The sequence below is a fragment of the Teleopsis dalmanni genome, chromosome 1, assembly GCF_002237135.1.
Source record: "Teleopsis dalmanni isolate 2A chromosome 1, ASM223713v2, whole genome shotgun sequence".
Classification (NCBI taxonomy): Eukaryota; Metazoa; Arthropoda; class Insecta; order Diptera; family Diopsidae; genus Teleopsis; species Teleopsis dalmanni.
In genome coordinates, this window is record NC_051846.1 from 12,751,879 (window position 1) to 12,775,187 (window position 23,309).

Sequence of the window (23,309 nt, forward strand, 5' to 3'; positions counted from 1 at the left end):
CATATATGTATCTCATTAAGTAAAAGAAACGTAAGTACAACAGATTAGTTGATTTGAAATAATATTTATATACTATATCAGCTCATGAATAGAGCTGATAGCCACAAAATTCGTAATTAAGTTTATAACCTAAACTTTGTACTTTGTTTTGTGTATAGTGGTAACTGTAGATTAAGAAATATTTTCAATATTAATTTGCTAATTAATGAAATAACAGAACAGTCATAAATATTACGCCATAAGTAAGTCATAAGGCTTAAAATAATAATTATTTTTAAGTAGTTTTATGTTTAACATAAAATCATTATGATATTAAGTCAGTTTTGGTAAAAAAAATTAATTGTTTCAAAAACAATTAAATAAAAAATTAATCAAATTAAAATATAGTTCAATATATCAAAACTAATATATATACATTTTTAGTTGAAGTATAAATAAATATACATATACATATATATATACAGAGAGCTAAAACGTAAAAAGGATTATGTTAATTATATTATATCACAACCGAACTCGTTGAAAAGTTCATAAATAACACGTAAAATTAGTATTTTCTTTGAAAATATGAAAGTATTTTTACTACATAGTATCATATTTTAAGCAAATTGGTTAAAGCTTTGTTTAAGTTTTATTTAATTATACTAAGCAATTAATTGCTTTATCAGCAATATTTTGACTTAACAAATAATATCGCTACAACAGCACCGAGAATGAACACAGTCGCAGGTACCAAATTTTCTAAAGCAACATTTTTATTAATTTTGGATTCCTTTTTTGGTTCTGATTTCGTCCAACCCAAGCTACGTTTAACTGCTTTCTTCCATTTATCATAACGCAGTTTACGTTCTTTATTATCTCCAATTGGAGAGAATTTATCAAACTCCATCACATCAAATGTTGAATTCTCCAAACTACATAGTTCAATACCCTTCGCTTGACCAGCACACAACGCAGCACCAAAAGCCGTAGTATCTTGAAGTTGGGAGCGGTATACCGTTAAACCAGTAGTATCCGCCTGCAATTGCATTAGCAAATTATTAGATGCAAGTGATCCATCTACTTGTAACTTTTGCAAATCAATCCTAACTTCTGCTTGCATATATTCCAGTACATCGCGTGTCTGAAAACAAATTGACTCGAGCGCAGCACGTATGATATGGTGTTTGGTTGTGAATTGTGTGAGTCCACAAATAATACCACGCGCATCTTTACGCCAATATGGAGCATATAAACCAGTAAACGCAGGCACAAAATAAACATCACCAGTGGTAGGTACAGCCGAGGCAAAATTTTCTGAATCGGCACCTACATGCATTATTCGTACTTTGGTTTGCAACCACTCTAGAGCGCGACCGCCCACAGCTACAGCACCTTCTAAGGCGTAGTGTACTGGGGCATCTTTGCCTAACTTATATGCAACAGTAGTAAGTAAACCAGTCGATGATACAACCTTTTTCTCGCCAGTATTGTACAGCAAAAAACAACCAGAGCGATAGGTGCTTTTAACTCGACCAGGTACCAAACACAACTGGCCTACTAAAGAAGCTTGTTGATTACCTATTAAACCACTTATAAGTATGCCCTTGAGTATGGAGCGTTCATCTGAAATTTCGCCATAAATCTCTGAACTGCTACGTATTTCAGGCAGTGTTTCAGAGCATACATTGAATGTGTTAAGTAGTGTTTCATCCCAATTAAGTGTATCAATGTTCATAAGCAGTGTACGGGAAGCATTAGTAACATCAGTTATATGTAACGCACCTGAAATATAAGTAAATTTTAATTTATAATTTTTTTAAAAATGATTTAATGACTTTCCATCAACTAACCTTTTGTGAGATTCCACACAATCCAACTATCTATGGTGCCAAATTTACAACGTTTTTGTTTGATTGCTTCCTTAACAGCTGACACATTTTCCATCAGCCACATTATCTTCAATGCAGAAAAATACGTTGATACTGGTAAACCGGCTATATCCATAAAATGGGATTTATTTCTATTTGGCAGTTTGTTAAGTACACGATCAACTAAAGACGATGTTCGTATATCGTTCCAGACAAGTGCATTATAGAGCGGTTTCCCAGTCAAACTATCCCACGCAACAATTGTTTCACGTTGATTTGTTATGCCAATGGTGGCAATATCTTTAATGCTATAACCCAATTTAGACAATTGTGCACAACCACTTGCACAAGCTTTATGCACCACTGTTATAATTGCATTAGGATCTTGCTCAAACCATCCTTCCTGTGGTGTTATCATTTGTAAATCCATGCTAGCCGTAACAATCTCCTTTAAGTCAGGTATCGAATAAACACAAAAACTCACTGTGTTAGTGCCTTCATCTATAACACCCACTAATGATTTTTTTACCGGACTAGCGGTGGACTCTTGTGGAGGGAAGGATACTTCTTCAAACTCCACCATATTAGACATATTAAAGACTCTTGATATTCAGTATTAACCAAACTTAAGCAGATTTCTTTAGTTTGTAATGCTTTTGTGCTGACTTCAAATTTATTTGCAGATCTAAAATTAAAATAAAAATAAAAATTAAATGAAAAATTATTTATAATATAAATATAAACAAAAATAACATTTTATATATATATTTATAGGCAAGTCTGTACAAATAATAACAGATAATAAATGGCACATTAACAAAGACGAGCCCCCGAGTGCTACGGTATGTGCTAGATATATTTGTAAAAGTATGTTGCTGACAAAGACAAAACGAGCAGTTTTGGTCTACAGCAACAGCAACAGCAACGACATTGAGAGTGCAAATACAGGGTGTTGCTTACTTTGAACTGTGCTAATTTACATAAAAATAAAACTTTATATACAATGTTTAACACACATTAATTCATATATATAGAGTTAAATAAATAAAAATATTTAAAAATACCATTTAAGTGCCCGAATTTCAAAAATGAGCTATAAAACAGACAACATTTAAACAAGTGCTATGACGTCAAATCGTAAAATATATTTTAAAAGACACCAAGCCACACTTTATCACTTTTAAAAGGTTTAAAAATTGTCTAGCAGTATAAATAGGTCAAAAGAACTTTGACTTTGGCTTTGGCGCTGATATGAATGGCGTTTGAGTTGGTATAATAACATCGTATACTGTTGTTAACAACAACAACAACAAATAATGTGTAAAGTACGACATTATCTACAAAAATTGTGGACATATTAGGTACATAGGTTTTCTTTAATAATTTACAATGATAATAAATTATTCTAATCTACTGAGATAGACGGACGCATATGTTTATTGAAAAATGTTTAATAAATTAACGATTGCCTATATAACCTATATGTAAGGTACATAGATTTAAGTATATATTAAAGTTATTAATAATTTCAACTTCAAATAAAATAAATAAAACTTGTTAAAAACTAAATTGATATAATAATTAAAAATTTGTAAAATTATGCTACTCTTTTTTTTTTTGCTAATTTTTTTAAATTATATTTAATGAAATCAATATCGAAAAAAATAAAATTAAATATAAATTTACTTCTTATGATTTGAACACTTATTTTCATTAATTATTTCGCATATATGCAAAAATATATATTCTAACAACAACAATACGACCAAATAAAATCGTATATATTCACTTCCCTACGAATTTGACATTTACTCATATTCACACTTGAGCACTCACGCACTCACATATTCCAAAATAATGAAAACAAATAGCAGCAACAATGAAATGAAATGAAAAAAAAAAAAAATAAAAACAAAAATTTTTTTCTTCACAAAATCCCTTATTAAACCAGATATAACTGGTATAACAATTTCTTTCCACAAATTTCCACACAATGTCTCCTAGCGTTTGGTACAGAAAGAACTATACCTTGTTTATATATAATAGACGTTTGAAGGTCAATTTTGGAGATAAACGTAAACACGATATATTACAAAAAAAGAGAGTTATTTTGTTAATCTTCACAATTCAGTGTGCAAAGATTAGACTCTGTTTTTAAGTTCCGAAATGCCACTAGTTAAGTTTATCTAATCTATCTTAAATAGCTCGAAATTAATAACAATTGTTATTATTAGAATAAACAATACTACATTGCAATTTATGAGATCTATTGTGTTCCTAGACACAATACCTATAATCTATATTCTCTAGACAATATATTATACTTTACATGATGTGAAATAAATCCTTTCTGTTCATTGCTATCCAGGATTTCCCGAGTTTAATGAGAAACAATCTACACCAAGCAAATCCAAAACTCCTTATTTTACGGTTTAGCACTCTTGCACAAAACGGATATGTGAACTCCACAAAGTCTGTACGTAAATGGCAAGTTCCATTAATTCCACGTTTGTAAAATGTGGTTTTTAACATGTTCAGTTCAACGCCAGTAAATAATCATAATTTAAATCTTTTTACACTAAAAAAAATTTGCCCATAAGTTGTGGAGTTGCATATTTAATCATTAAGAATTTTCTATTACTAGAACTGTTATTAACATATATACTAGCACATATATATATATATATATGTTAAAATGTTTTTGATTACTATAAGCAGACAGTGTAAATTCATTTTACTACAATCTAAAGTTGCTAAAATTGTTGCAAGACCTGATATAATTACCATAAACATATATTTCTTTTTTATAAAATCACATTTAAAATTATAATTGCTAATAGATTCTAGAGAATTAAAAACTTGACAATATAAATAACAGTTTGAAAGTTTTATAAAAACACTATTATTATAAAGTTACTAAGTAAATAATTTTAATGTTAATTAATTTAGTTTTTATATTAAAAGGTTTAAACCTTAAAAATATATATGCATAAAAAATTATATTGATTTAAAAAGGCTGGACAGTAAATTAATATCTACAAATTTACTTTAACACCTAAACCACCATTTATAATTAATAGATGCCAATGGTAAAAGACGGGTTTACTAACGCTTTAAGACTTAGGCAGGTTGTGATATCAGAGAAGTTTTGAGACATGCCTTCTAAACTAAAAAAAATTTTAAATAAAAATACCTTTTTTGAACTGTCAAAACACTGCACCGTATTTAGTACGCATATTGAGAATATTAAATAGATATTTAGAGAAGTTGGAATCTAAATTAAATAGACACCTTCTAATGAGCCGTACAGCTCTTAACCGGATAACCCATAACTACAACAATAGTCTGTATCCGATCGGTAAGACTATCTATTAGACCATGTTTCATTGGTGCAATTGTATTAGAGAGCGTAAATCAATCAAGATTAATCAGTTGCATTATTTTTATATATTTGTCACATCATACATGCAGTTTGTTTAAAGTACTTTATTACCATAATTAATATGTCTTCCATACAGAACACTAACTTAAAAGATTATAACCTCTTAACTAAGACTAAAAAATTAAATATTCATGACAAATATTTTACAGATAGATAGCAATTACTTCTGCTGCTATAACTTATATAGTTCTATTATAATATATACGACACAACTAAGGGGAGCGGTTATAATATATACAGCTTTAATAAAGCATTTAAATAACAAGTAAAGAGTACACACGTAATAGTTTACATAGTTTATAGTTTACAAACAAACGATGTTTTAGAATTCTAATTTAAAAAAGAGACTGTAAAACACTTAAGTGGATAATATTTATTAAAACAGACGATAGTAGAGGCAGGTCTCTGATGTAACAAATGATATATTGTAAATCAATGTAGCGCGTGATATTTTTTGTAATATTTTTTGTACGTATTAAAAGCTAGATATTAGAAAACGCAATATTTTCACAGTTCTTATTAACTTTAAGTATATAATTAATGGAATTTAACAAATACATTCTAAAAGCTATTAAATCATTTAGTTAAATAATTCTAGTGTTTTTTTTTCACTATATTACATCGAAAGTTCACAAATAAAAATATATTTTAGTATTAAAGTTTTCTGAGAAATAATTTTTTCTAAATCAATATTTTATTTAATTTTTTCCAAATTTTATTAAACACATTCATCATCACAATTTTATTTTAAACAAAATTATTATTAGCATCTGTTTTGCTTAATATTTGCTTAAGCTGTATATATTTATTATTATATTTTATTTATATAATATTATTATATTTACTTAGTTGTGAATAGTTATATTTTTTAATTATTTAATCCATAAGGTAAATGAATATTAAAAAAATATGTATAAATTATTTTCTCGTTTCTTTTTTTTTTATTGAAAAATAATTTTGGCAAATTAGACTAATTATTAGTTTAAAAAAAATTATCACAAATATTTCTGCATTAATTAATATTTTTTATCAACTCACATTAATTATGGAATTTAAAATGAATTTTTAAATTTAAAACCGAACGCGATAAATTGAAATTTTTGCTTTAAAAACACATCCGCTCACATAAACTGACAAAATGTATCTGAGCGTCGTTAAATAAATGCTAAACGCAAGCAGTGGGAATAAGCAGAAATGATCAAACCGATCAGAGAAAAACTTTTTATAACAAATACATAAAGAAATAAAATTTCTACTGATAAGTTTATTAGCGACAACGAATTCCAATGTCGTCAAATCGATTTGTACAGAATCGAAATAGTCACTGATAACGGCAGTACTACTCATGCAACAAACAACAACAAGTAATTAAAGTTATTGTAGTTACTGTAGTTAGTATCTGAGAGATACTAAAATAGTCTGCACTTAAAATATTGTATACAATACTCATAAAATATGTCTTACAGTGGGTAAGTGGGTTGATATTAGGAAATTTATACAGAAAAGGCAGATAAGGACACAAACTATCGAGATTAGATTCCATAGACATATTGACCACTTGTTTAAAATGTTTAAAAAAAATTAATAAATATTTTTTCAAAGCAATTAAAGTGTTTTTTCTATGACATCTATAGCAACATTTTAAGCACTTTTCTAACCCAATACATTATTAAATACTCTTGTTAAGACTAGATCTATTTTTTTTATTTTTTTTTTAAAACTTACTATTTAAATAATAATTAATGTGTTTAATACAACTCTAATACTCATAACTTAAATATCAAAGACAAAACATAATATTTTGCCATTAATTTAAATATGTATCAACCAACAAAAATGAAAATAAATCAGAAAATCAAAAAAAAAGTGCTTCACTACAGCGCAATCATATATATATGTACTAAACATAAGCTTATGGAAAAAAGAATAAAGTACATGGGTGATCTCTTAATGGAACTGCCTCATTTATTGTCCCGAAAAAATATATAATTGTGCCGGTTTTAGAAAATGTTTTAATAAATTTTAAAATATAAAATATAAGAAATGTATTATTCATCTGAAAGAAAGTTCCACGTTGTTGGAAGCGATTCATAATATATGTTTAAAATCTGAGTCTGACTTTTTTAATATGTTCCCTTATATCCCGTGACTCATTATTAGCTATTTTTAAAAAGAGTGTGGAAGCAAAAACAGAACTTTGGTTAAATATAAGAAGATGAGAACTCCGATTAAATATTATCAATTTCATAAAGCCTGAAATATTTGAATAAGATCCGATTTCAGACTATAATCTCTGTGTAATCTCTTTGATTATGGAATTCTAAAGATTAGATTCATTTTTTCTGATCAAAAACAATTTAATGGTCATTACGAAAAGTTCACATATGGGTCATAAAAACTGCATTGATGATAATATGTAGTTATACGTACAATCAGTTCTTATGGATATTTCGTAATAATCAAAAACCTTTCTTCTTTCTTAGCATTGCAATTTATTATAAAGCAGTGCTTCCATAAGCAATGCATTCTATAGTACCCCATTTGACCCGACCTTCTATCACATACACCGATTTTATTAACACTACCTTATACATCATAGATTTACGATTTTCCAGAACAGCCTATACCACAAAAGTAAAATATATAAAAGATAATACACGTCTTCCATTGAATGCTCTATTGATTTTATATAGACTATTTATAGGCTGAAGCTTCGTTTTTTCCACCCACTGTATCTAGTCTATAAACATCTAGTTGAATGTTCTGTACACTTGTATTAAATATCGGTTTTTGACATGTTACTCTTATGTCATGAAATATTTGCAGGTAAGATAACATACTCGTATCGTTATTTTGGGTGTTGAAGGCACACCCAATCCGATTGCAGATAATGAAATATGTATTATTAAATGTATTTGTGCATTTATTTCGGAGAAAAGTGCGCAAATTTTATTGATAAGGTTAATTGCTAAAAGTATTAATATTGGCAGGCCGACGAGATTAACCTGAGATTAGAGTGAAATGAACTAAACTTGTCAATAGTTCTCTACGTAAATCATTTTGGTAAATTCTGGGTTTTTATGATATGGATAAGAAAAATTTACTAACGTTTGTACAATAAAAGTGTTTCAAAAAAATATGTATATAGCTACATTATCCATCGCTATAAACAATTGCAATATTATCTATATAAATTCTATATACTTTCGTTTTTATTTATCTAAAGAGTGAACAAATCGAAGAACTGCATATCTGAAATTTTTTTCTTAGTTTCTTTTTAATTTCAATTTCACAGTGAAAGGTTTTTGCATTGACATATCATTTAAAACCACTACGCAATAAAACGAGTTCTAAAGAATGAAATAATAATTAAATGCTTTTAAAAATAGTATGGAAATCAGATTGTTAGTCGACAAAGCAAGTTTTATCAAGTAATTTAAATAATTCTTTATAAACTATTTATGATTCTTGCATACCAAACGACAGAAATATATGTAGACCGTTGCAGAAAACAATGAATTCAGATAAAATATATCATAAATATTAAATTAGATAGGTCAGGTTGAGATGGCAAGTGCTAAAACAAGTACCGACAGTTCTACTCAAAAATATCTACTGCACATTATAATTTCCACAAAATCATCTAGAAACGGCGAGTAACATTAATCGTTATAATAACCGCATATTATTTTTTTTAAAGAATTTGGTGTTTCAGATGAAACTAAGAAATTTGGACAAGTCCACTTTCTTAATCCATGCCAATCAATGAAAAACGTCTTTCAAGACATTGAAGTCGCTTTATCTGTAATGCGACTTCAGACTTCATTTGATGTATTCTATATCGTTTCCAACCCACTTGTCGGAATACGCCATCGTTGAAGTATCGGTAAAATGGCACAGTATATTGACTGCACTCCAGTAAATAAATAAATTGTCTTCCATTATTTTAAAGGTATAAGGACCTATTGATTTCACAGTATTCATAGTTAATTTACAAGTCATTTGTCATTGCAATGATGCGTCCTTCTATGCTTCTAAATAGTACCTACGTCGTGGTTTGTACAAAGGTGTCAACCTCACTTATATGTATTTTGGAGTCCTTTCTGGTCATCTTATCTGCAACCTCGTTCTCTCTAATCTAGTTATATCCAGGAAAACAAAAAAGACAGACCTTGTGATGCTCAATATACATTACAATTCCCGATTTCATCATATTCGATTGCTTTCTGGCTGTATACAAGGATAGTGATACTCGAAGACGGAACTTATTTATGTATACCCATATACAATTGCATATGGTTTATATTGAGTCTATTTAACTTGTGCCAGTTTTTAAACAAATGATTCCAACTACAACAAATATCTACCTACATCATATACATAATTATATTGAAGACTGAAGAACTTTAAACTAACAATTCGAGTTCATCTATCTACAGGCAATACTGAAGAAAGAATTACATGTATTTTATTTTTAATTTTTGAGTTGTTATGTCGAAACGAGTTCACTTTATAACAATTAAATATTTTCGTTGATAAATATATGTATCTCATGAGATATGCAATACGACATAGAACACAGAATGCAAGGTTTTAAAGGCTTTCGGCTGTGCTACCCTAAAAAATTAAAAATTTTAACGCCTTGCCAAATATATAAACGAAATGCAAAATAAATTAAGTAGGTAGATGTCGTAAATTTATTTATTTTGCCGTATGCAAATCTTGAGTTTATATTTGCTAAAATTAAACCACAGCGTTTCATAATGAATTTTAAACAAATAAAAATTTTCCATACTTCGACACTGGATGACGTGGAAAATGACATAGGATTCACACATATTACCTATAAATAAGAAATTATTTAAAAATTTTAAAAATACTTTACAAGAATTTAATAAAATAAAAAGTTCAACATTGGAATTTAAACTACAATTGGCTCACGGAAATGCAAAAGAAATTTATTTGAAAGGCTAGTCAACTTAAGAGATCCCCACCAGATTTATAATGTTGACATATCACAATAAAAACTGAATGAAAATTAATTTCAAATAAATTTTTTATTAAAAATATTTATTACGGTATTGACATATAATCTGCGCCATAAAACTAGTAGCTTCGAGTATGAAGAAGTACAAAGTCTATTTATTCACTGCGTACACTTGAGTTCCTCATACGCAAAAAAAGGCTTGAAGAAAGCGATAAGTCAAGCATTTCAAACTGCCGGTTAATGTTGTTGTAAAGTTGATTTAATCAAGTAATTTAACGCAATTCTTGGTGTAACTCAATATGGTTCATTTCAACCGATAACGGTACAACAATATAATTTTCCATTAAATTACATATATTTGAAGTACAACTACTTTTTGATAAGCAAAGCAATATAAGATGTCTGACTCAATATCTTGCAATTTTATGACTCACAACAACGATTAACGATAAAGTAATGGAAATTAATGCGAATATTTTATATCAAAGAAACTACGAAAGCAAATAAATAGAGTTTATTTTATATTGTTATAATTAATTTACATTAATTACTAAAATAATCATATATGATAAATGTCACATTGCATATAAATTGTCTTATTAAATTTAATTCAGAATAATTACAAAGCGCACACTTACACCTCATTCACGCAAGTAGTTAGTGCTTAAATTTGTTTACATATATGTATATTTTAAAATGATCAACTAAAGTGGTAGGTAAGACTACCAAAACCGCAACAAAAAATTACAAAGTGCCAAGTAACAGCACGAAAAGCGCAAAAAACAGAATAAAATTTAAATATATTGTAGAAAACGTCTATATAAAAATCGTTGATGTTAAAAATTTAATCAGACAATCAAAATCGCTTCAAAATAAGCTAAAAGTCGACTAAATTAAATATATAAAAATTATTATTACTTTTTAATGTTTAAAAAGTAAAATCAAATTAACGAACTAAGGTTTTTTATAGTCACTAACCATAAATAATAGAAAATAATAGAAATAATAGAAAATAATAGAAAAAAACCTTTAAAAAGGTAGATTTAATAGGAAATTGCTGTTATGGTAAGTGGACAACCAATATTATACCAAATATCAAACTGTGGGTAACTTACGCGGCTATTTCCAAGGTATCACTGCTTTAAGTCATACCTTTGCAGATTTAGACACGAAGAAGACCATTACTATACATAGAATTGAAGCGATGTAGTGTTCTACATCAACTCTGGAAGGTATAACTTCGCGAAATGGACCCTAGATGTTGCTCTTGCAAATAAAAAAAAATCTTAGAGGACTAAATAAAAATGCAGAAAGAGAAGTGCCATTAAAACTATAGCAAAAAAGAATAAATATATCTGTACAGCACCTCCTACACATAAAACTCAACTTCCAATTCTTCATTAATAATTGTTTTGTATAATAAATTTACATACATATTTCTTTTTAAGTATATAAAAATATTCATAGTGACTGCGTTAAGTAAATATAATAATATTGGCCCACAATCAAATAATTAGAATTGAAGACATCATAAATAATCACACGACATAATGGCTTATTGATAAGATAAAAAGACCTGCCGGCAAACATATAAAATATTTTTATATTTTTAGATAACTGAATTAATTATATTATAGCATTTTATGTATTATATATATAAAGCAAATATATTTAGTAGTAAAATAATCTTGTCGATCAATCAAGTGGAAATACAGGTTTGTTCAAATAATCTATGGTTAAGTTTAAAGGTTGAAGTGGATCGCAAAAATTTTGCAAAAAAACTTAAAATTTTTTTTTTAATCTCTAATTTAATAAAATTATTATTATATATTATTATTAAAAGGACAATTATACACCGTCGCCATCTATGAGATATATTAGGTAGCATTATATTTAAATAGATCAGTTATCACTTGTATAATGCTACAACTATATTAGATGAATTTATTCTAAAAATAAGTTGATTTTAGTATCTGCAATGAATTATTGAAAAAGTCCTTAACAACATTATTTACTGGAGTAGTAAAATCAGATATTTACTTCACTTCACTTTCACGTGTAATCAGTTCTCAATTTAACTTAAATGTATAACTCAAAGTCAACAGCAGTGCAACTACCAGCTAAATGGCCTAAGGAACGAACTAAGAAAACAGGCTATAATAAATAAGAAAATATTTTCAAAAAAAAAATTCCTGTGTAAATATTTTCAATATTTTCAGAAGTTATTATTTATTAGTTAATTGTAAGTAATAAGTATTCAGAAAGAAGAACGGGAATTATAGACTCATGGTTTTTGCAATAACAAAAAAGAATTTTTCATTAAATCCATTTAAAACTTAGGCATTTAACATTATATATATACTAAAATATATGTACTAAGACATAAATACAAGAAAATATTTTAAAAATTTAGATAAAATTAATTTAAAACATGTAGAAATATTTGAACGTCCTAATAATAGAGATATATGTACATTATTTATTGATAAGATTGTAACTGGGCTTCAACTCCTGCCAGAATGGTGAGTAAAAGAAAATTTTAATAGTAAATTGACAAAGCATGCTAGATCGGGATAATAATGCAAGTATGAGTGGAAAATTCAGGCGAAGACGATTGAAAATGATAGGAGATGTTAACAGAAGAGAATTACACGTTCTAGGCTATGCCATTAAGTTACAAACTCAGCAAATAGAATAGATGTTGCGTTGCTATTTAATCGTCAATTTTGAATAGATTTAAACTATAGAAGCAGTTTTTGCTGGAATCAAAAGGTAAATGTGATGATGTAGCTTAGTAAGAAACAAATATAAAACTCCTATCAAGAAAAAGTAATACCTTGAGAAAAAGTACAACATCGTGGTTTCTTTTTCAGTTTTTATATACATACATAGATATACCTACATTGATATTTAGTGAAATTATTCTGGATTAGAAGACGATTTTTGTTTTGCTAAAAATATTACTTTTCTATTTTTATATCATAATAGTTTTTTTTTAGAAAATCAAAGTGGTTTAAACCTGTGTTTTCCATTATACTGTAACACAATGGGCTGATAAGCCTGAATGAATCCCTTTAGAGCGCCGGTATAACCTAAGCTAATCTTCAATAGAGAATATTTATAAATTATATACAGAACGATCAGCTAGCTATGTGATCAACCAAAAAATTCACATAATTAAAGACTGAAACGGTGCATTAATTTTTATTCTTTTTCACTATTGGAATTATAATAAATTGATGCGTATACACAAGTATGAATGTAATGAATATTAAGTCTATTTATTAGAATATTGGTTATGTTTAATTAAATTTTACTAATCAATTTAAAAAGTAACAAAGAGTTCAAGCTCTGGTACTCGCAGGCTCAAAAAATTATTTACGAATAATTATTATTAAATACAGTGGTCGTCCAGTATAACGAACGCTCGATATTACGAATTTTCGATATAACGAACACCCAAAATATTTACATTGATTGTTCTATATAACGAACGAAAAAAAAAATTCTGCTCCATATTACGAACAAAAAATTTTTTGTTTCTTATTCGTTTTTGTTTTATACAAATTATGCTTTTGAATATAATTTTACTATAAAACTAGCATTATTCAGCTTAGAATATGCATGTAATTGTCCGTTTTTTTTTTTTTTCTGAGAAAAATGCCTATATATGGCAAAATGCATATATGCGGGCGCCACTGATCTGTTGTTCACAAATTCAGTTTATCATATACGAAATACTATCCAGACATACATATGTACATATTAAGGTGTTTATATTTAATATGTATTTGTTTGAAAATATCATTTAAAAATTAATTTTGACAAAGCGGACGTTTAAATCGTTGTGAATTAAATTTTAGTTTTTAAAAAGCTGTTCAGAAAAGTTTTGAGTGTAGTAAAAAACAAACAAAAATTAATGATTTTTTTTACTCTACACTATGATTGAATGCGTCCTTTCTTATAAATAATTTTTGTAACAACCGAATAAAAAATACTTTTAAATAAATATATACTAGTACGTGTTTATAAGTTAATTTATGAACTCAAATATATGAAATCTCCTTAAAAAACCATATTGGTAGGTAAATGTATAACATTCGATATTACGAATTTTTCGATATAACGAACAAGGGGTGCAACATAAAATTCGTTATATTGGACGTCCACTGTAATAGGCTTTGAATGCACCCCGACCTAAAAGATTTATTGTGCGAATAATTAAATATAAGACATAATTCCAAGACCATTGATAATGCGTATTTGGCAATACTCGAAATAGTAAGGTCCGCCAAAAATTCAATTAATTAAAATAGTATAAAAAAAATGTTTGTTCGTATAGTTGATTACTTTTTGAAACCTCTCTATTAAATATATTATAGTTTCTATTTAGTAGAAGGGTCACTGCTGTCATAACACAATGTTGATAAATGAAAGCTTTTAAGATTGTTTAGATTACAATCACCCTAGCTGACAAGTATACTTAATCCCTGTGATCCACAGCTCCACACGGAACCATAACAATTTTACTTATTAAACCGTCTGGGTGCTATTATAAAGAGCAGAAGATTTTTAATCCTAGCGCTGAATAGCTTTGTCAAAAAGCTAAATGCATGTTGCCGAAGAAGTTCACACTACTGCTAGTTAGAATCTGGCAACTACAGATGAAGTGGTCCCATATTATTTCTTCTACTTTATCTCTACAAATCTTATTACAACAATAATGAATACAATCCCAATTAAGACTATCATCTATTTTCAAGAGTTGCCGTGACGACATGCTACAGTCATTAATCAGGAGTTGCTGTGTTCGAATTTCGTCCGATACTCAATAAAACCAAACCAAATAACATATCTGTTTTCTAGATTATATATATGTATATAAAATAAATTTAAAGGTTTTTTTTCCATTTCATAATACTATACGCACATTATTTCATTAACAAAATTTTAAACATTTCACAATTATTTTTATTTCTTTACATTGCATATATTTAAAATATTTTTGGCAGGAGACCAATATATTAAAAAAAAACATATTTATCTTGCCTTGTGACATGTTTTTATTTTCATGTTTCAAATCTAATTTTTCAATACCGTCCACAGCGGACAGAAAAAAAACAATTCATCGGAAAAAACTTTCACACAACAAATACATATTAAATCAAAAATAAAAAAAAAACTTCTTAAATTCTTGGATTAAGAAAAACAATTTCCAAATCACGGGTTAAAAAAAATGCAAATTTAATACAAAAAAAAAACACAATTTGGTGGAAACGTAAACAAAGGCACACGTGTTGCCGAAAAATACAAACAGCGACGTTCCTGCTGACGAGCCCCTTTTTTGCTTAACTTTGATTGGTTGATAGTTTTCACCTACATTTTTGCGCACAAAAAATCAATGGATGCAAAAAAATTTTCACATGAAACATTTAAAATTAAAACATATTATATAAAAAAATAACAAATGTGTAAATTCAAATAAACATTTTTATTAATATTTAAGCTAACACACAAAAAAATTTCTATTTGTATATTTTGCTTTCCAAAATAAGAAAGCATATTTGTTTCCACATTATTCACATTCACTTACAATTAACTTAATTTTATATTTTCGCTTAATTTTACTTATAAACAATACTTTATTTGTTTATAACTCCCACTACAAAAAAACTTTTACGCACAATGTCCAGAGTTCCGCCAAATGATTCACGTTTTGTGTCACGTTTTTGTGGAACAATAAAATTTGTTATTGTAAAGAGAGTTGACGCACAATTGTACATAAATCAATAGCCGTGTACATTACCGTATCGCAAATACATTTTAACTAAACATTACTCTTTTATTTTTTATAGAAATAAATGCATACCTTATTTTACGATGTAATAGTAAAAGTATAAATGATTAGATAATTACATGCTTCGTACTGCAGTGCTAATACAAACAGAGAGAATTGAGACAAAATCCAATTGCATGCTTTGTTGTCTTTCTTTATCACACCATTATTATTCTTATAACGTTTTGACGCAGTGTTGTATTTGCCAAAATATCTTAAAGAATTTTTAATATTAACAATGGAAAACATCGCATATAAAAACGCTGTGAAGTTTTCAGTGGAAAACCTCATCTCTCAAATATTTCAGACACCTCTTCAAGTTTTTCTACAAGCTTTTTTTTAATTGTTGTATTTCTTTTAATTTTTTTAACAATTTTAGTAATAAAAAGCGAAATATTTTTATTTAAATTCTTTTTATGTTGCACCAATTGAAATTCTTCTGACATATGATTTTAGGTGTCAGCTCAAAACTTTTGATAGCGAATATTAAAAACAAAATGCTCGTGTGAATCTAATATGAAGTTTTGTGCACGAACGTTTAAAATTGATTTCAAAACCTGTTTCAACATAAGGTGTAATCTTTTGACATAAATGCTCTAAAAAAATACGGTGTGCTTTATAATTACCATGCAAAGCAGAAACAAAATACACTAAAATAAGCCCACCTTTTTGAAACGGCTTAACAATTAACCCATCGCACTACAATGATGCCAAATCTTAAAACTGAAGAGTAAAATATGAATAAAAGAAAAAATGATATTAAACTAAAGTTCTCCTAACTCGTTCTCTTGGTCTTCGTTTGCAGTTTAAATTCTTTATATTAAAATTGGAATAAAATTTATTATTACTATATAATTATAAAAGAATTTTGAAAGTCTTAAATGATGACACGCTATGTCGCTTTCTATTTAATTAAAGTCAATTAACATGTCACAAGGCAAGATACAGCAAATATATAAACAGACGCGTTTAAGAAATTATGAATAAAAATAGCAAAAGAACGAATATATTTTGAATATATATTTTATTAATAAAACGTTAAATAGATGTAATTTTGTTTTAAATTTTATTGAGTTGTTAGTATTCCTAATATTAAGAATTCTCCTGATAAAGGCTTAAGCGAATTTGCCGAAATACTTATTGGAATATACAAAAAACAACGCTCGAAATAAAGGCTAAAATTCTGAAAAAACAAGTAGATAAATAGATATTAGAGAAGATATTTAAAAATGTTGGTGTTGAGATACAAATTTTCACGATAATATGAAAAAAATAATTATTTCGTTAATATTTTTCAAATATGTGTAATACGCTGACATGTTTGTGTAATTGACACAATAGCAATGTTTCGTGTATTTCCAGCTGAATGAAAACCACAAAGAGGAGAAAGAAATGTCAAAACAGAACAACCAACAAAATGACTGAACAAACTTGTTCTCAAATTTAGTTCAATGAGAAAGTTCGAGTCGAATGTTTTGCTTGGTCGGTTCGTCGTTTGTGTTTTATTCAGCATAAATTAATTAAATTAAATTGTAAATACACAAATAAATATAAAATAAATAACTAATTTATATTTATTAAAATGGTTAACTTATATGTTTTATTAGAAACTATTGCAATGTATAAAAGTAATTTGTAAGCTATGTGTTTAGTGTGCTAATGAAAATAAAATTTATTTGGAATTTGCTCAAGAATATTTTAGTATTTATATAAATCAATGCAATATTTTATGTGAAATAATAGTCAGTGTGCCATAATAATTTGTCTATTTCGAGTATTTTGCATTTAAACTTAATAAAGTGGTTGATTGTTTTGTAATTGAGTACATCGAGTGAGCATCAGCTAGGTGTGATGCTGTAATCAAACAAAAATAAAGTAGCAATACATGTTTTTTTTGCTGTGATATAAAATATTTTATGCAGATGCAAGATAAATAAGATTCTTACAAAAATAAATAAATTTTAATGGTGCACGTCATCAGCTATAATTTTGGTGTTTTGCAGGTAATTGAAATTTGTGTTTACTTTTTATATGTATTTGTGAAATATTAATAATTTCAATAAAAATGAAATATTTTTAGTTATAAGTGTACACCTTTGTTTATTTAATTTATGAGTTTATTTGTTTTTATCAAATTCATTTTAAATTTTTGCAATCCTTTCATGGTATTTCGTACATTTTATCAATATCGAATCAAATTATTGCTAATATTTCTGGCGTATCGAAAACTTATTATTTTTTTTTCATTTCTTTATTTTGTTTGTTTTCTTCAGTTTTTTTTTTCTTATTTAGTGTAATGTTTGCGTTCTTTCTTTCGATTTTTGTGTGATCACTTTTGCTCCCTCTACCCCGCTGTCAATTAGTTTGACAAAAACATTTTGGAGAAATTTCTTTTGCGTTGTTCTTTTCCCTTCTGTTTGCTTTTAATTAAACGGATTTGGTAAGCAAAAAAAAAAAATTGCTTAAAGCGTTTACTGGAATATTTAAAAATATTAAGAAAATGCAATAAAATTTTTTGCTTTAATATTTTTGCAGTTTATTGCAAAATATACAAACAAAATTACTATAATTGTGATGTGATGACATTTTTGTTATTAAATTTTATAAAAGTTCGCAGCTGAAACCAAAATGTTTAAATCATTTGGAATTTTAGAAATAAATACTTCAAAATAAATAAAATTACTTAAAAGTACACTTTGTAATTTATTTATTTTTATTCAGGCAAATAGAAATTAAAAAAGGTCACAAGAAGGTTAATCCAACATATGTAAATGTATAAAAAATCACAGATTTTTTTTATTTTATTTATTTATGATTCACATATCTTTATACATATAACATATTTTAACAACGCTGATAAAGAATTCTTATAAAAATTTAATAATTCTATATAAAATTTCCGTTTTGCGATTTAAGATTTTTATTTACTAAATCTGCTGTTGTTGTTATTATTTACTTCGAAGCTTTGCAAAGTTTGCCCCACCAAACACAGCGATTTAACCCACGTTCTAAATGCAACCAAGAAAATGTTTAGCATCGGTTCGTTCGATGCTGTAAGCTAAGCAGCGGACAAGTTGCAATAGAAGTAAATCTTCGCAAACTGGATTTACTAGTTTTGAAAGAATTTATTACTTTTCAAATTGAAGTTTACTTGTCGAAGATGCTTTGTTGTTTTTTATTCTTAACCTTTCATTTTCTACAAATTACTGTAATTTCATTACTCACTTGAAGCTACAGACTTTGTCTGCTACAAAATAGTGTGAAATCAATGAACTTATAAAGTATATTCAGTATATTATATTTTTAGTATTCTTATAGTATTTAGTATAGTACTTGGTTCACTCCACTAAATTATGCTGACTATGCAAGCAAAGCAATGATGAACAAACAACATGACAAGCAATGCTCATCAACAAGCACAAAGAAATTATACAAACAACATTTGTGCAAATTAGTACAATGGAATAAAAATCATAGGAGTATTAAAAGTTTATTTAAGTCTTGTGTATTTTTCACATAACAAGTCCAAATCTTAGGAACCCATTAAAAGGGAGTGCGTGAATATTGTAGGGCTTGCTGCAGTTCTCTTTGGTCCGTAGTGCATACAGACCAATCCAAAAAAAAATATGCATTCCTGCGATTTTGTAAAAACTGTGACGACTTATAGGAAAATAACACCAACAAGCATTTTATGTGTAATTACTCACATTTGGTTCGTAGAAGAAATTGGTTTTTAAGGAAGAGATTTTTTGAATCCCTAATGGAACTGTTTATCAACTCTCAGTGCTGTACTTTGTCGAACTCTTTATCAATGAAGGTAAGAGCTATTAAATCTAACGATACGGAACTTATTTTAACTTTTAAAGTTTATTGTGAGAAATGTAGCAGTAGTAGAACAGCGAATAACTGGTAGTTATGAGGACTAAACAGATAACTGCTGACTTGAAGATATCTTGAAAGGATTTCACCAAAAGCAAATATTAATTTTATTTTGATGTTGTAGAATTTTAATTTGTAGATATTATGTTGTATTTGTTGTTGTTGTGAAACAATCTAGCAATGCATTTCTTCCTGTTTCAACGTAAACTTGTCTTTCAGTATTTGAAATGGACAAATTATATTTTGCACATACGACTGAGGAAAGGGATCTTCACCAATATTTCGAAATTAAAATCTAATAAATATAAAAATCCTATAACTTGGTATAGAAACAAAAAATCTATTTCATAATCAGAATATTCAAAATGTGTTAAGTCTGTATTTAAGTTGTAATTAAATGTCAGTTTAAGACGGAAGTGACTATTATATTCAACAGAATCTATCCTATTTGGTAAAGAGGTGTCGAAAAGTAGTGAATTACAACAACAATTCTTTTTATATTATTTTTAATTATTTGAATTTTTGGCTGACCATATTTAAGAAATTACTAGTTGTGACTACTCTCTAAAAAATAAAAAAAAAATTTATTATAATAAAAATAATAATAACCATAACAAGCAAATACAAATAATAAAAATAATCTTTACTTAACGCCAAAATAGTTGACATATTTTTAAATGGTTGTACATATTTACATTACATTTTTTGATAAAATAAAAATTATTATCAAAGCCATTCTTTATAATGTTTTTGTTGGGGAGAAATAAGACGCAGGGTAGAGTCGATAGGTGTAAAAATTTTTCAAGTTTCCTGTTTTTGATATATTCTTCATATATTTAAACTTGCTAATTATTGTTTGCTTATTTTTTTAATATTTATTTTTTATTAAATAAATAAATAGTTATTCATGAATGTTTTATGTCGACATATTTCTTTTAAATAGTTGTATGTTATAGTAAAACTAGAGTTTCTCTTTATTTATAATATAACCATTTCATGGAGCAAAGTTTATTTGCTAAATAAAATTAATTAATTTGTAAAATTTAATGTTAAACAAATATATTTTCAATACTTTTATCCAAAATCTACTGCCACTAGAACTAATATCGATTTTTTGATTATCGTAATAGAAGCTAAATCATAACCATTGGAAATTATAATTGTTTGGATATCACCTACGATAGAAATCGGTTCTGTTCTTTTAACCAAATATCAATTATAGTTAAAAAAATGATTAAATCTTATAAATAAAATAAGAGTAAAATATTAATCTTATTGGCTACGTCTTTTGATATTAAAGATTTATTCTGAGATACTAACTACTATGAAAATCAAGAAAATTTTATTTTTAAAAGTATAAGTATAATCTGAATTATATTTTTATGCCTTCATTAAGTAGTTTTTAAGTTTTTACTAAAAATTTTAAATATTTTAAATTTCAAAAGTGCACTGGGCTTAACTGAAGATTTGCTGCAGTGCTGTCAAGGTATGAGCTAGTGAGACTACGAATGAATGCTTTTGCTTACATAACATGGCTTTTTCAATGCGACTGCTCTTAACAATTGTTGACATTGAAATGAATAAAATCTAGAAATACACATGAAAAAATTTTTTACATATTTTACTTCAGTTACCAAAATTAGTTTTTCTATATATTGTTGAGATTCTGATAACCCGGGTGTTGGAATTCCCCCATTCTAGACTCTAAAATTGTATATATAACATAGTCAATTGATTATGTAATGATATATGATTTCATCAAGATATAATGAAATATAGCGTGGTAGAAAATTGGTAAATTTATCAAAACGTAGCGTTCTGGAACTAGGAATATCTTGGAGGTCTCTTTTTGTGATAGAAATAAGTTGTATATTAAAAATATTTTTTATATTTCATATGGATCACCTTACTTGTGTCTTCAACCTGCTAACAATTGTGTATGCTTTTGAATTTAAAATGTAGTTCTTGTTGACTCATATTTTGCGTTTACACTGTCTAGACTGTGGTAAAGTTTTTTTTTTGTTCCAAACTTATCTTCTTATGACAGCCCTATCTCAATTGTGGCTTGGTTTATTGTTTACTTTTAAATAAATTACTCTAACTCAAATGAATTAAAGAAATTAAGTTTTATTTTTCTTTTAGACTTTCTCAGTCTCACTCATTAATTCTTTTTTAATTGCTTTAGATTTTTTCAGTTGTTGCTTTCATTTCGCCTTTAATTTTGCGTTTGAATATAAACACATAATATATAAATATAAATAATATATATATAAATAAAATAATTATATTTTATTGTATGATTAATAATATGTAATAGTATGATGAGAGCTCTCTTAAGCGGACCCCGACGGTACCAGCAATTTTAACTGTCCGCTTTTGGATGAAAAATAAAAACTTAGAACTCTGATGGATAGCACGGTTAAGGGAGATGTACGTTTATAAAACGGACCGTTTAACGGAAACTTCATTGTAGGAAGAAAATACTACCGAAATTTTTAACTAAAATAGTTTTCCTCTAGTAGCCGGATTGTGCTGTAGCATTTGGCGGTCGTCGATTGCCGTCGGTAATGTGCGAAATGGGTTCTAAGCTTCTTCAATGGACTGCAAATAATTTTTCGTTCTTGTAAAAGGGCTTAGTTTCTGAAAATAGTGTTTAGATATCAAGAATTATTTTTTATTTATTTCAGTGCAAAGTCTGAAATCTCTTGCATATTTGCAGCTTATCACACACTACTCAATATATCTGGTATTCTTTAAAATTAGTAAACGAAAAATTTATTGCTAATGTTGCTTTTTAAAATATCAGCAATTGTTAAAATGATCAAAGTATCTTTTTGAATATGGATACGATTTCAGACAAACCTGATACATTTTTTTAAGTGTATAAATATTGTGCACGTTTTGGTTTGCTGTTAAAACAAAAGAGTCTATGACGCAAAAAAACCGTAAAGCAAAAAAGAAAAATATAATCATTAAAAGCCTTCTAAACACACAGGAATTTCGAACATGCAGCCGCACTCACGTCTTATAGGTTTTCATAACTGGAAACGCTTTGTAGGCATATCATTTTAGATGTACGAGTAGTTCTTTGCTTATTTTGATTTTCAATAAAAAATGAAATTCTTCTTTACTTTAATTTCCGTCAACGAGTAAATAAAATTGCGCCGAGTAAGCAGTTCATTGCGGCTTAACTTAATGCAGACAAATCCTATAAGCACGTCGTATTGGGTGTGTAAAGCAGAGTTTATCTGCTTCTTTATTAATTATGTTTCGGATTTGCATGCGTTTTCTGAACCCCTTACTATTCTAGAATTA

General features: G+C 27.5%; 2 protein-coding genes across 10 annotated transcripts in view; one reads left to right on the top strand and one right to left on the bottom strand.

The window, feature by feature from the left end:
- Positions 1 to 406: 406 nt before the first annotated feature.
- On the bottom strand, positions 407 to 16,336 carry LOC119668365 (glycerol kinase). 3 transcript variants are annotated; one of them, XM_038077842.1, is made up of 3 exons: positions 16,149 to 16,336; positions 1,833 to 2,535; positions 407 to 1,764 (listed from the first exon to the last, which is right to left on the bottom strand). In XM_038077842.1, the coding sequence occupies exons 2-3, from the start codon at positions 2,440 to 2,442 to the stop codon at positions 665 to 667; spliced, it is 1,710 nt and encodes a 569-aa protein (XP_037933770.1). In that variant the 5' UTR covers positions 2,443 to 2,535; positions 16,149 to 16,336; the 3' UTR covers positions 407 to 664. The 3 variants fall into 3 exon arrangements, with proteins under 3 accessions (XP_037933770.1, XP_037933772.1, XP_037933771.1); XM_038077844.1 differs by lacking the exon at positions 16,149 to 16,336 and adding an exon at positions 15,964 to 16,109; XM_038077843.1 differs by lacking the exon at positions 16,149 to 16,336 and adding an exon at positions 6,331 to 6,382.
- Positions 16,337 to 17,707: 1,371 nt separating this feature from the next.
- The window catches only part of LOC119673477 (protein draper), a 42,875-nt gene continuing 37,273 nt past the window's right edge, over positions 17,708 to 23,309 (top strand). For 3 of the 7 annotated variants that reach the window (XM_038084758.1, XM_038084759.1, XM_038084757.1), the window contains exon 1: positions 17,708 to 18,118. The gene's annotated coding sequence lies outside the window, so the exon portion shown is untranslated. The remainder of the gene's footprint in view (positions 18,119 to 23,309) is intronic. The other 4 variants (XM_038084763.1, XM_038084765.1, XM_038084761.1 and 1 more) reach the window with 3 other exon arrangements.

Bases quoted from the DNA above. Each gene is read 5' to 3' on its own strand.
- LOC119668365 (XM_038077842.1), bottom strand. From the start codon at position 2,442: ATGTCTAATATGGTGGAGTTTGAAGAAGTATCCTTCCCTCCACAAGAG. The intron at 1,765-1,832 runs GTTAGTTGATGG...CTTATATTTCAG, and splicing joins TGTGTGGAATCTCACAAAAG to GTGCGTTACATATAACTGAT.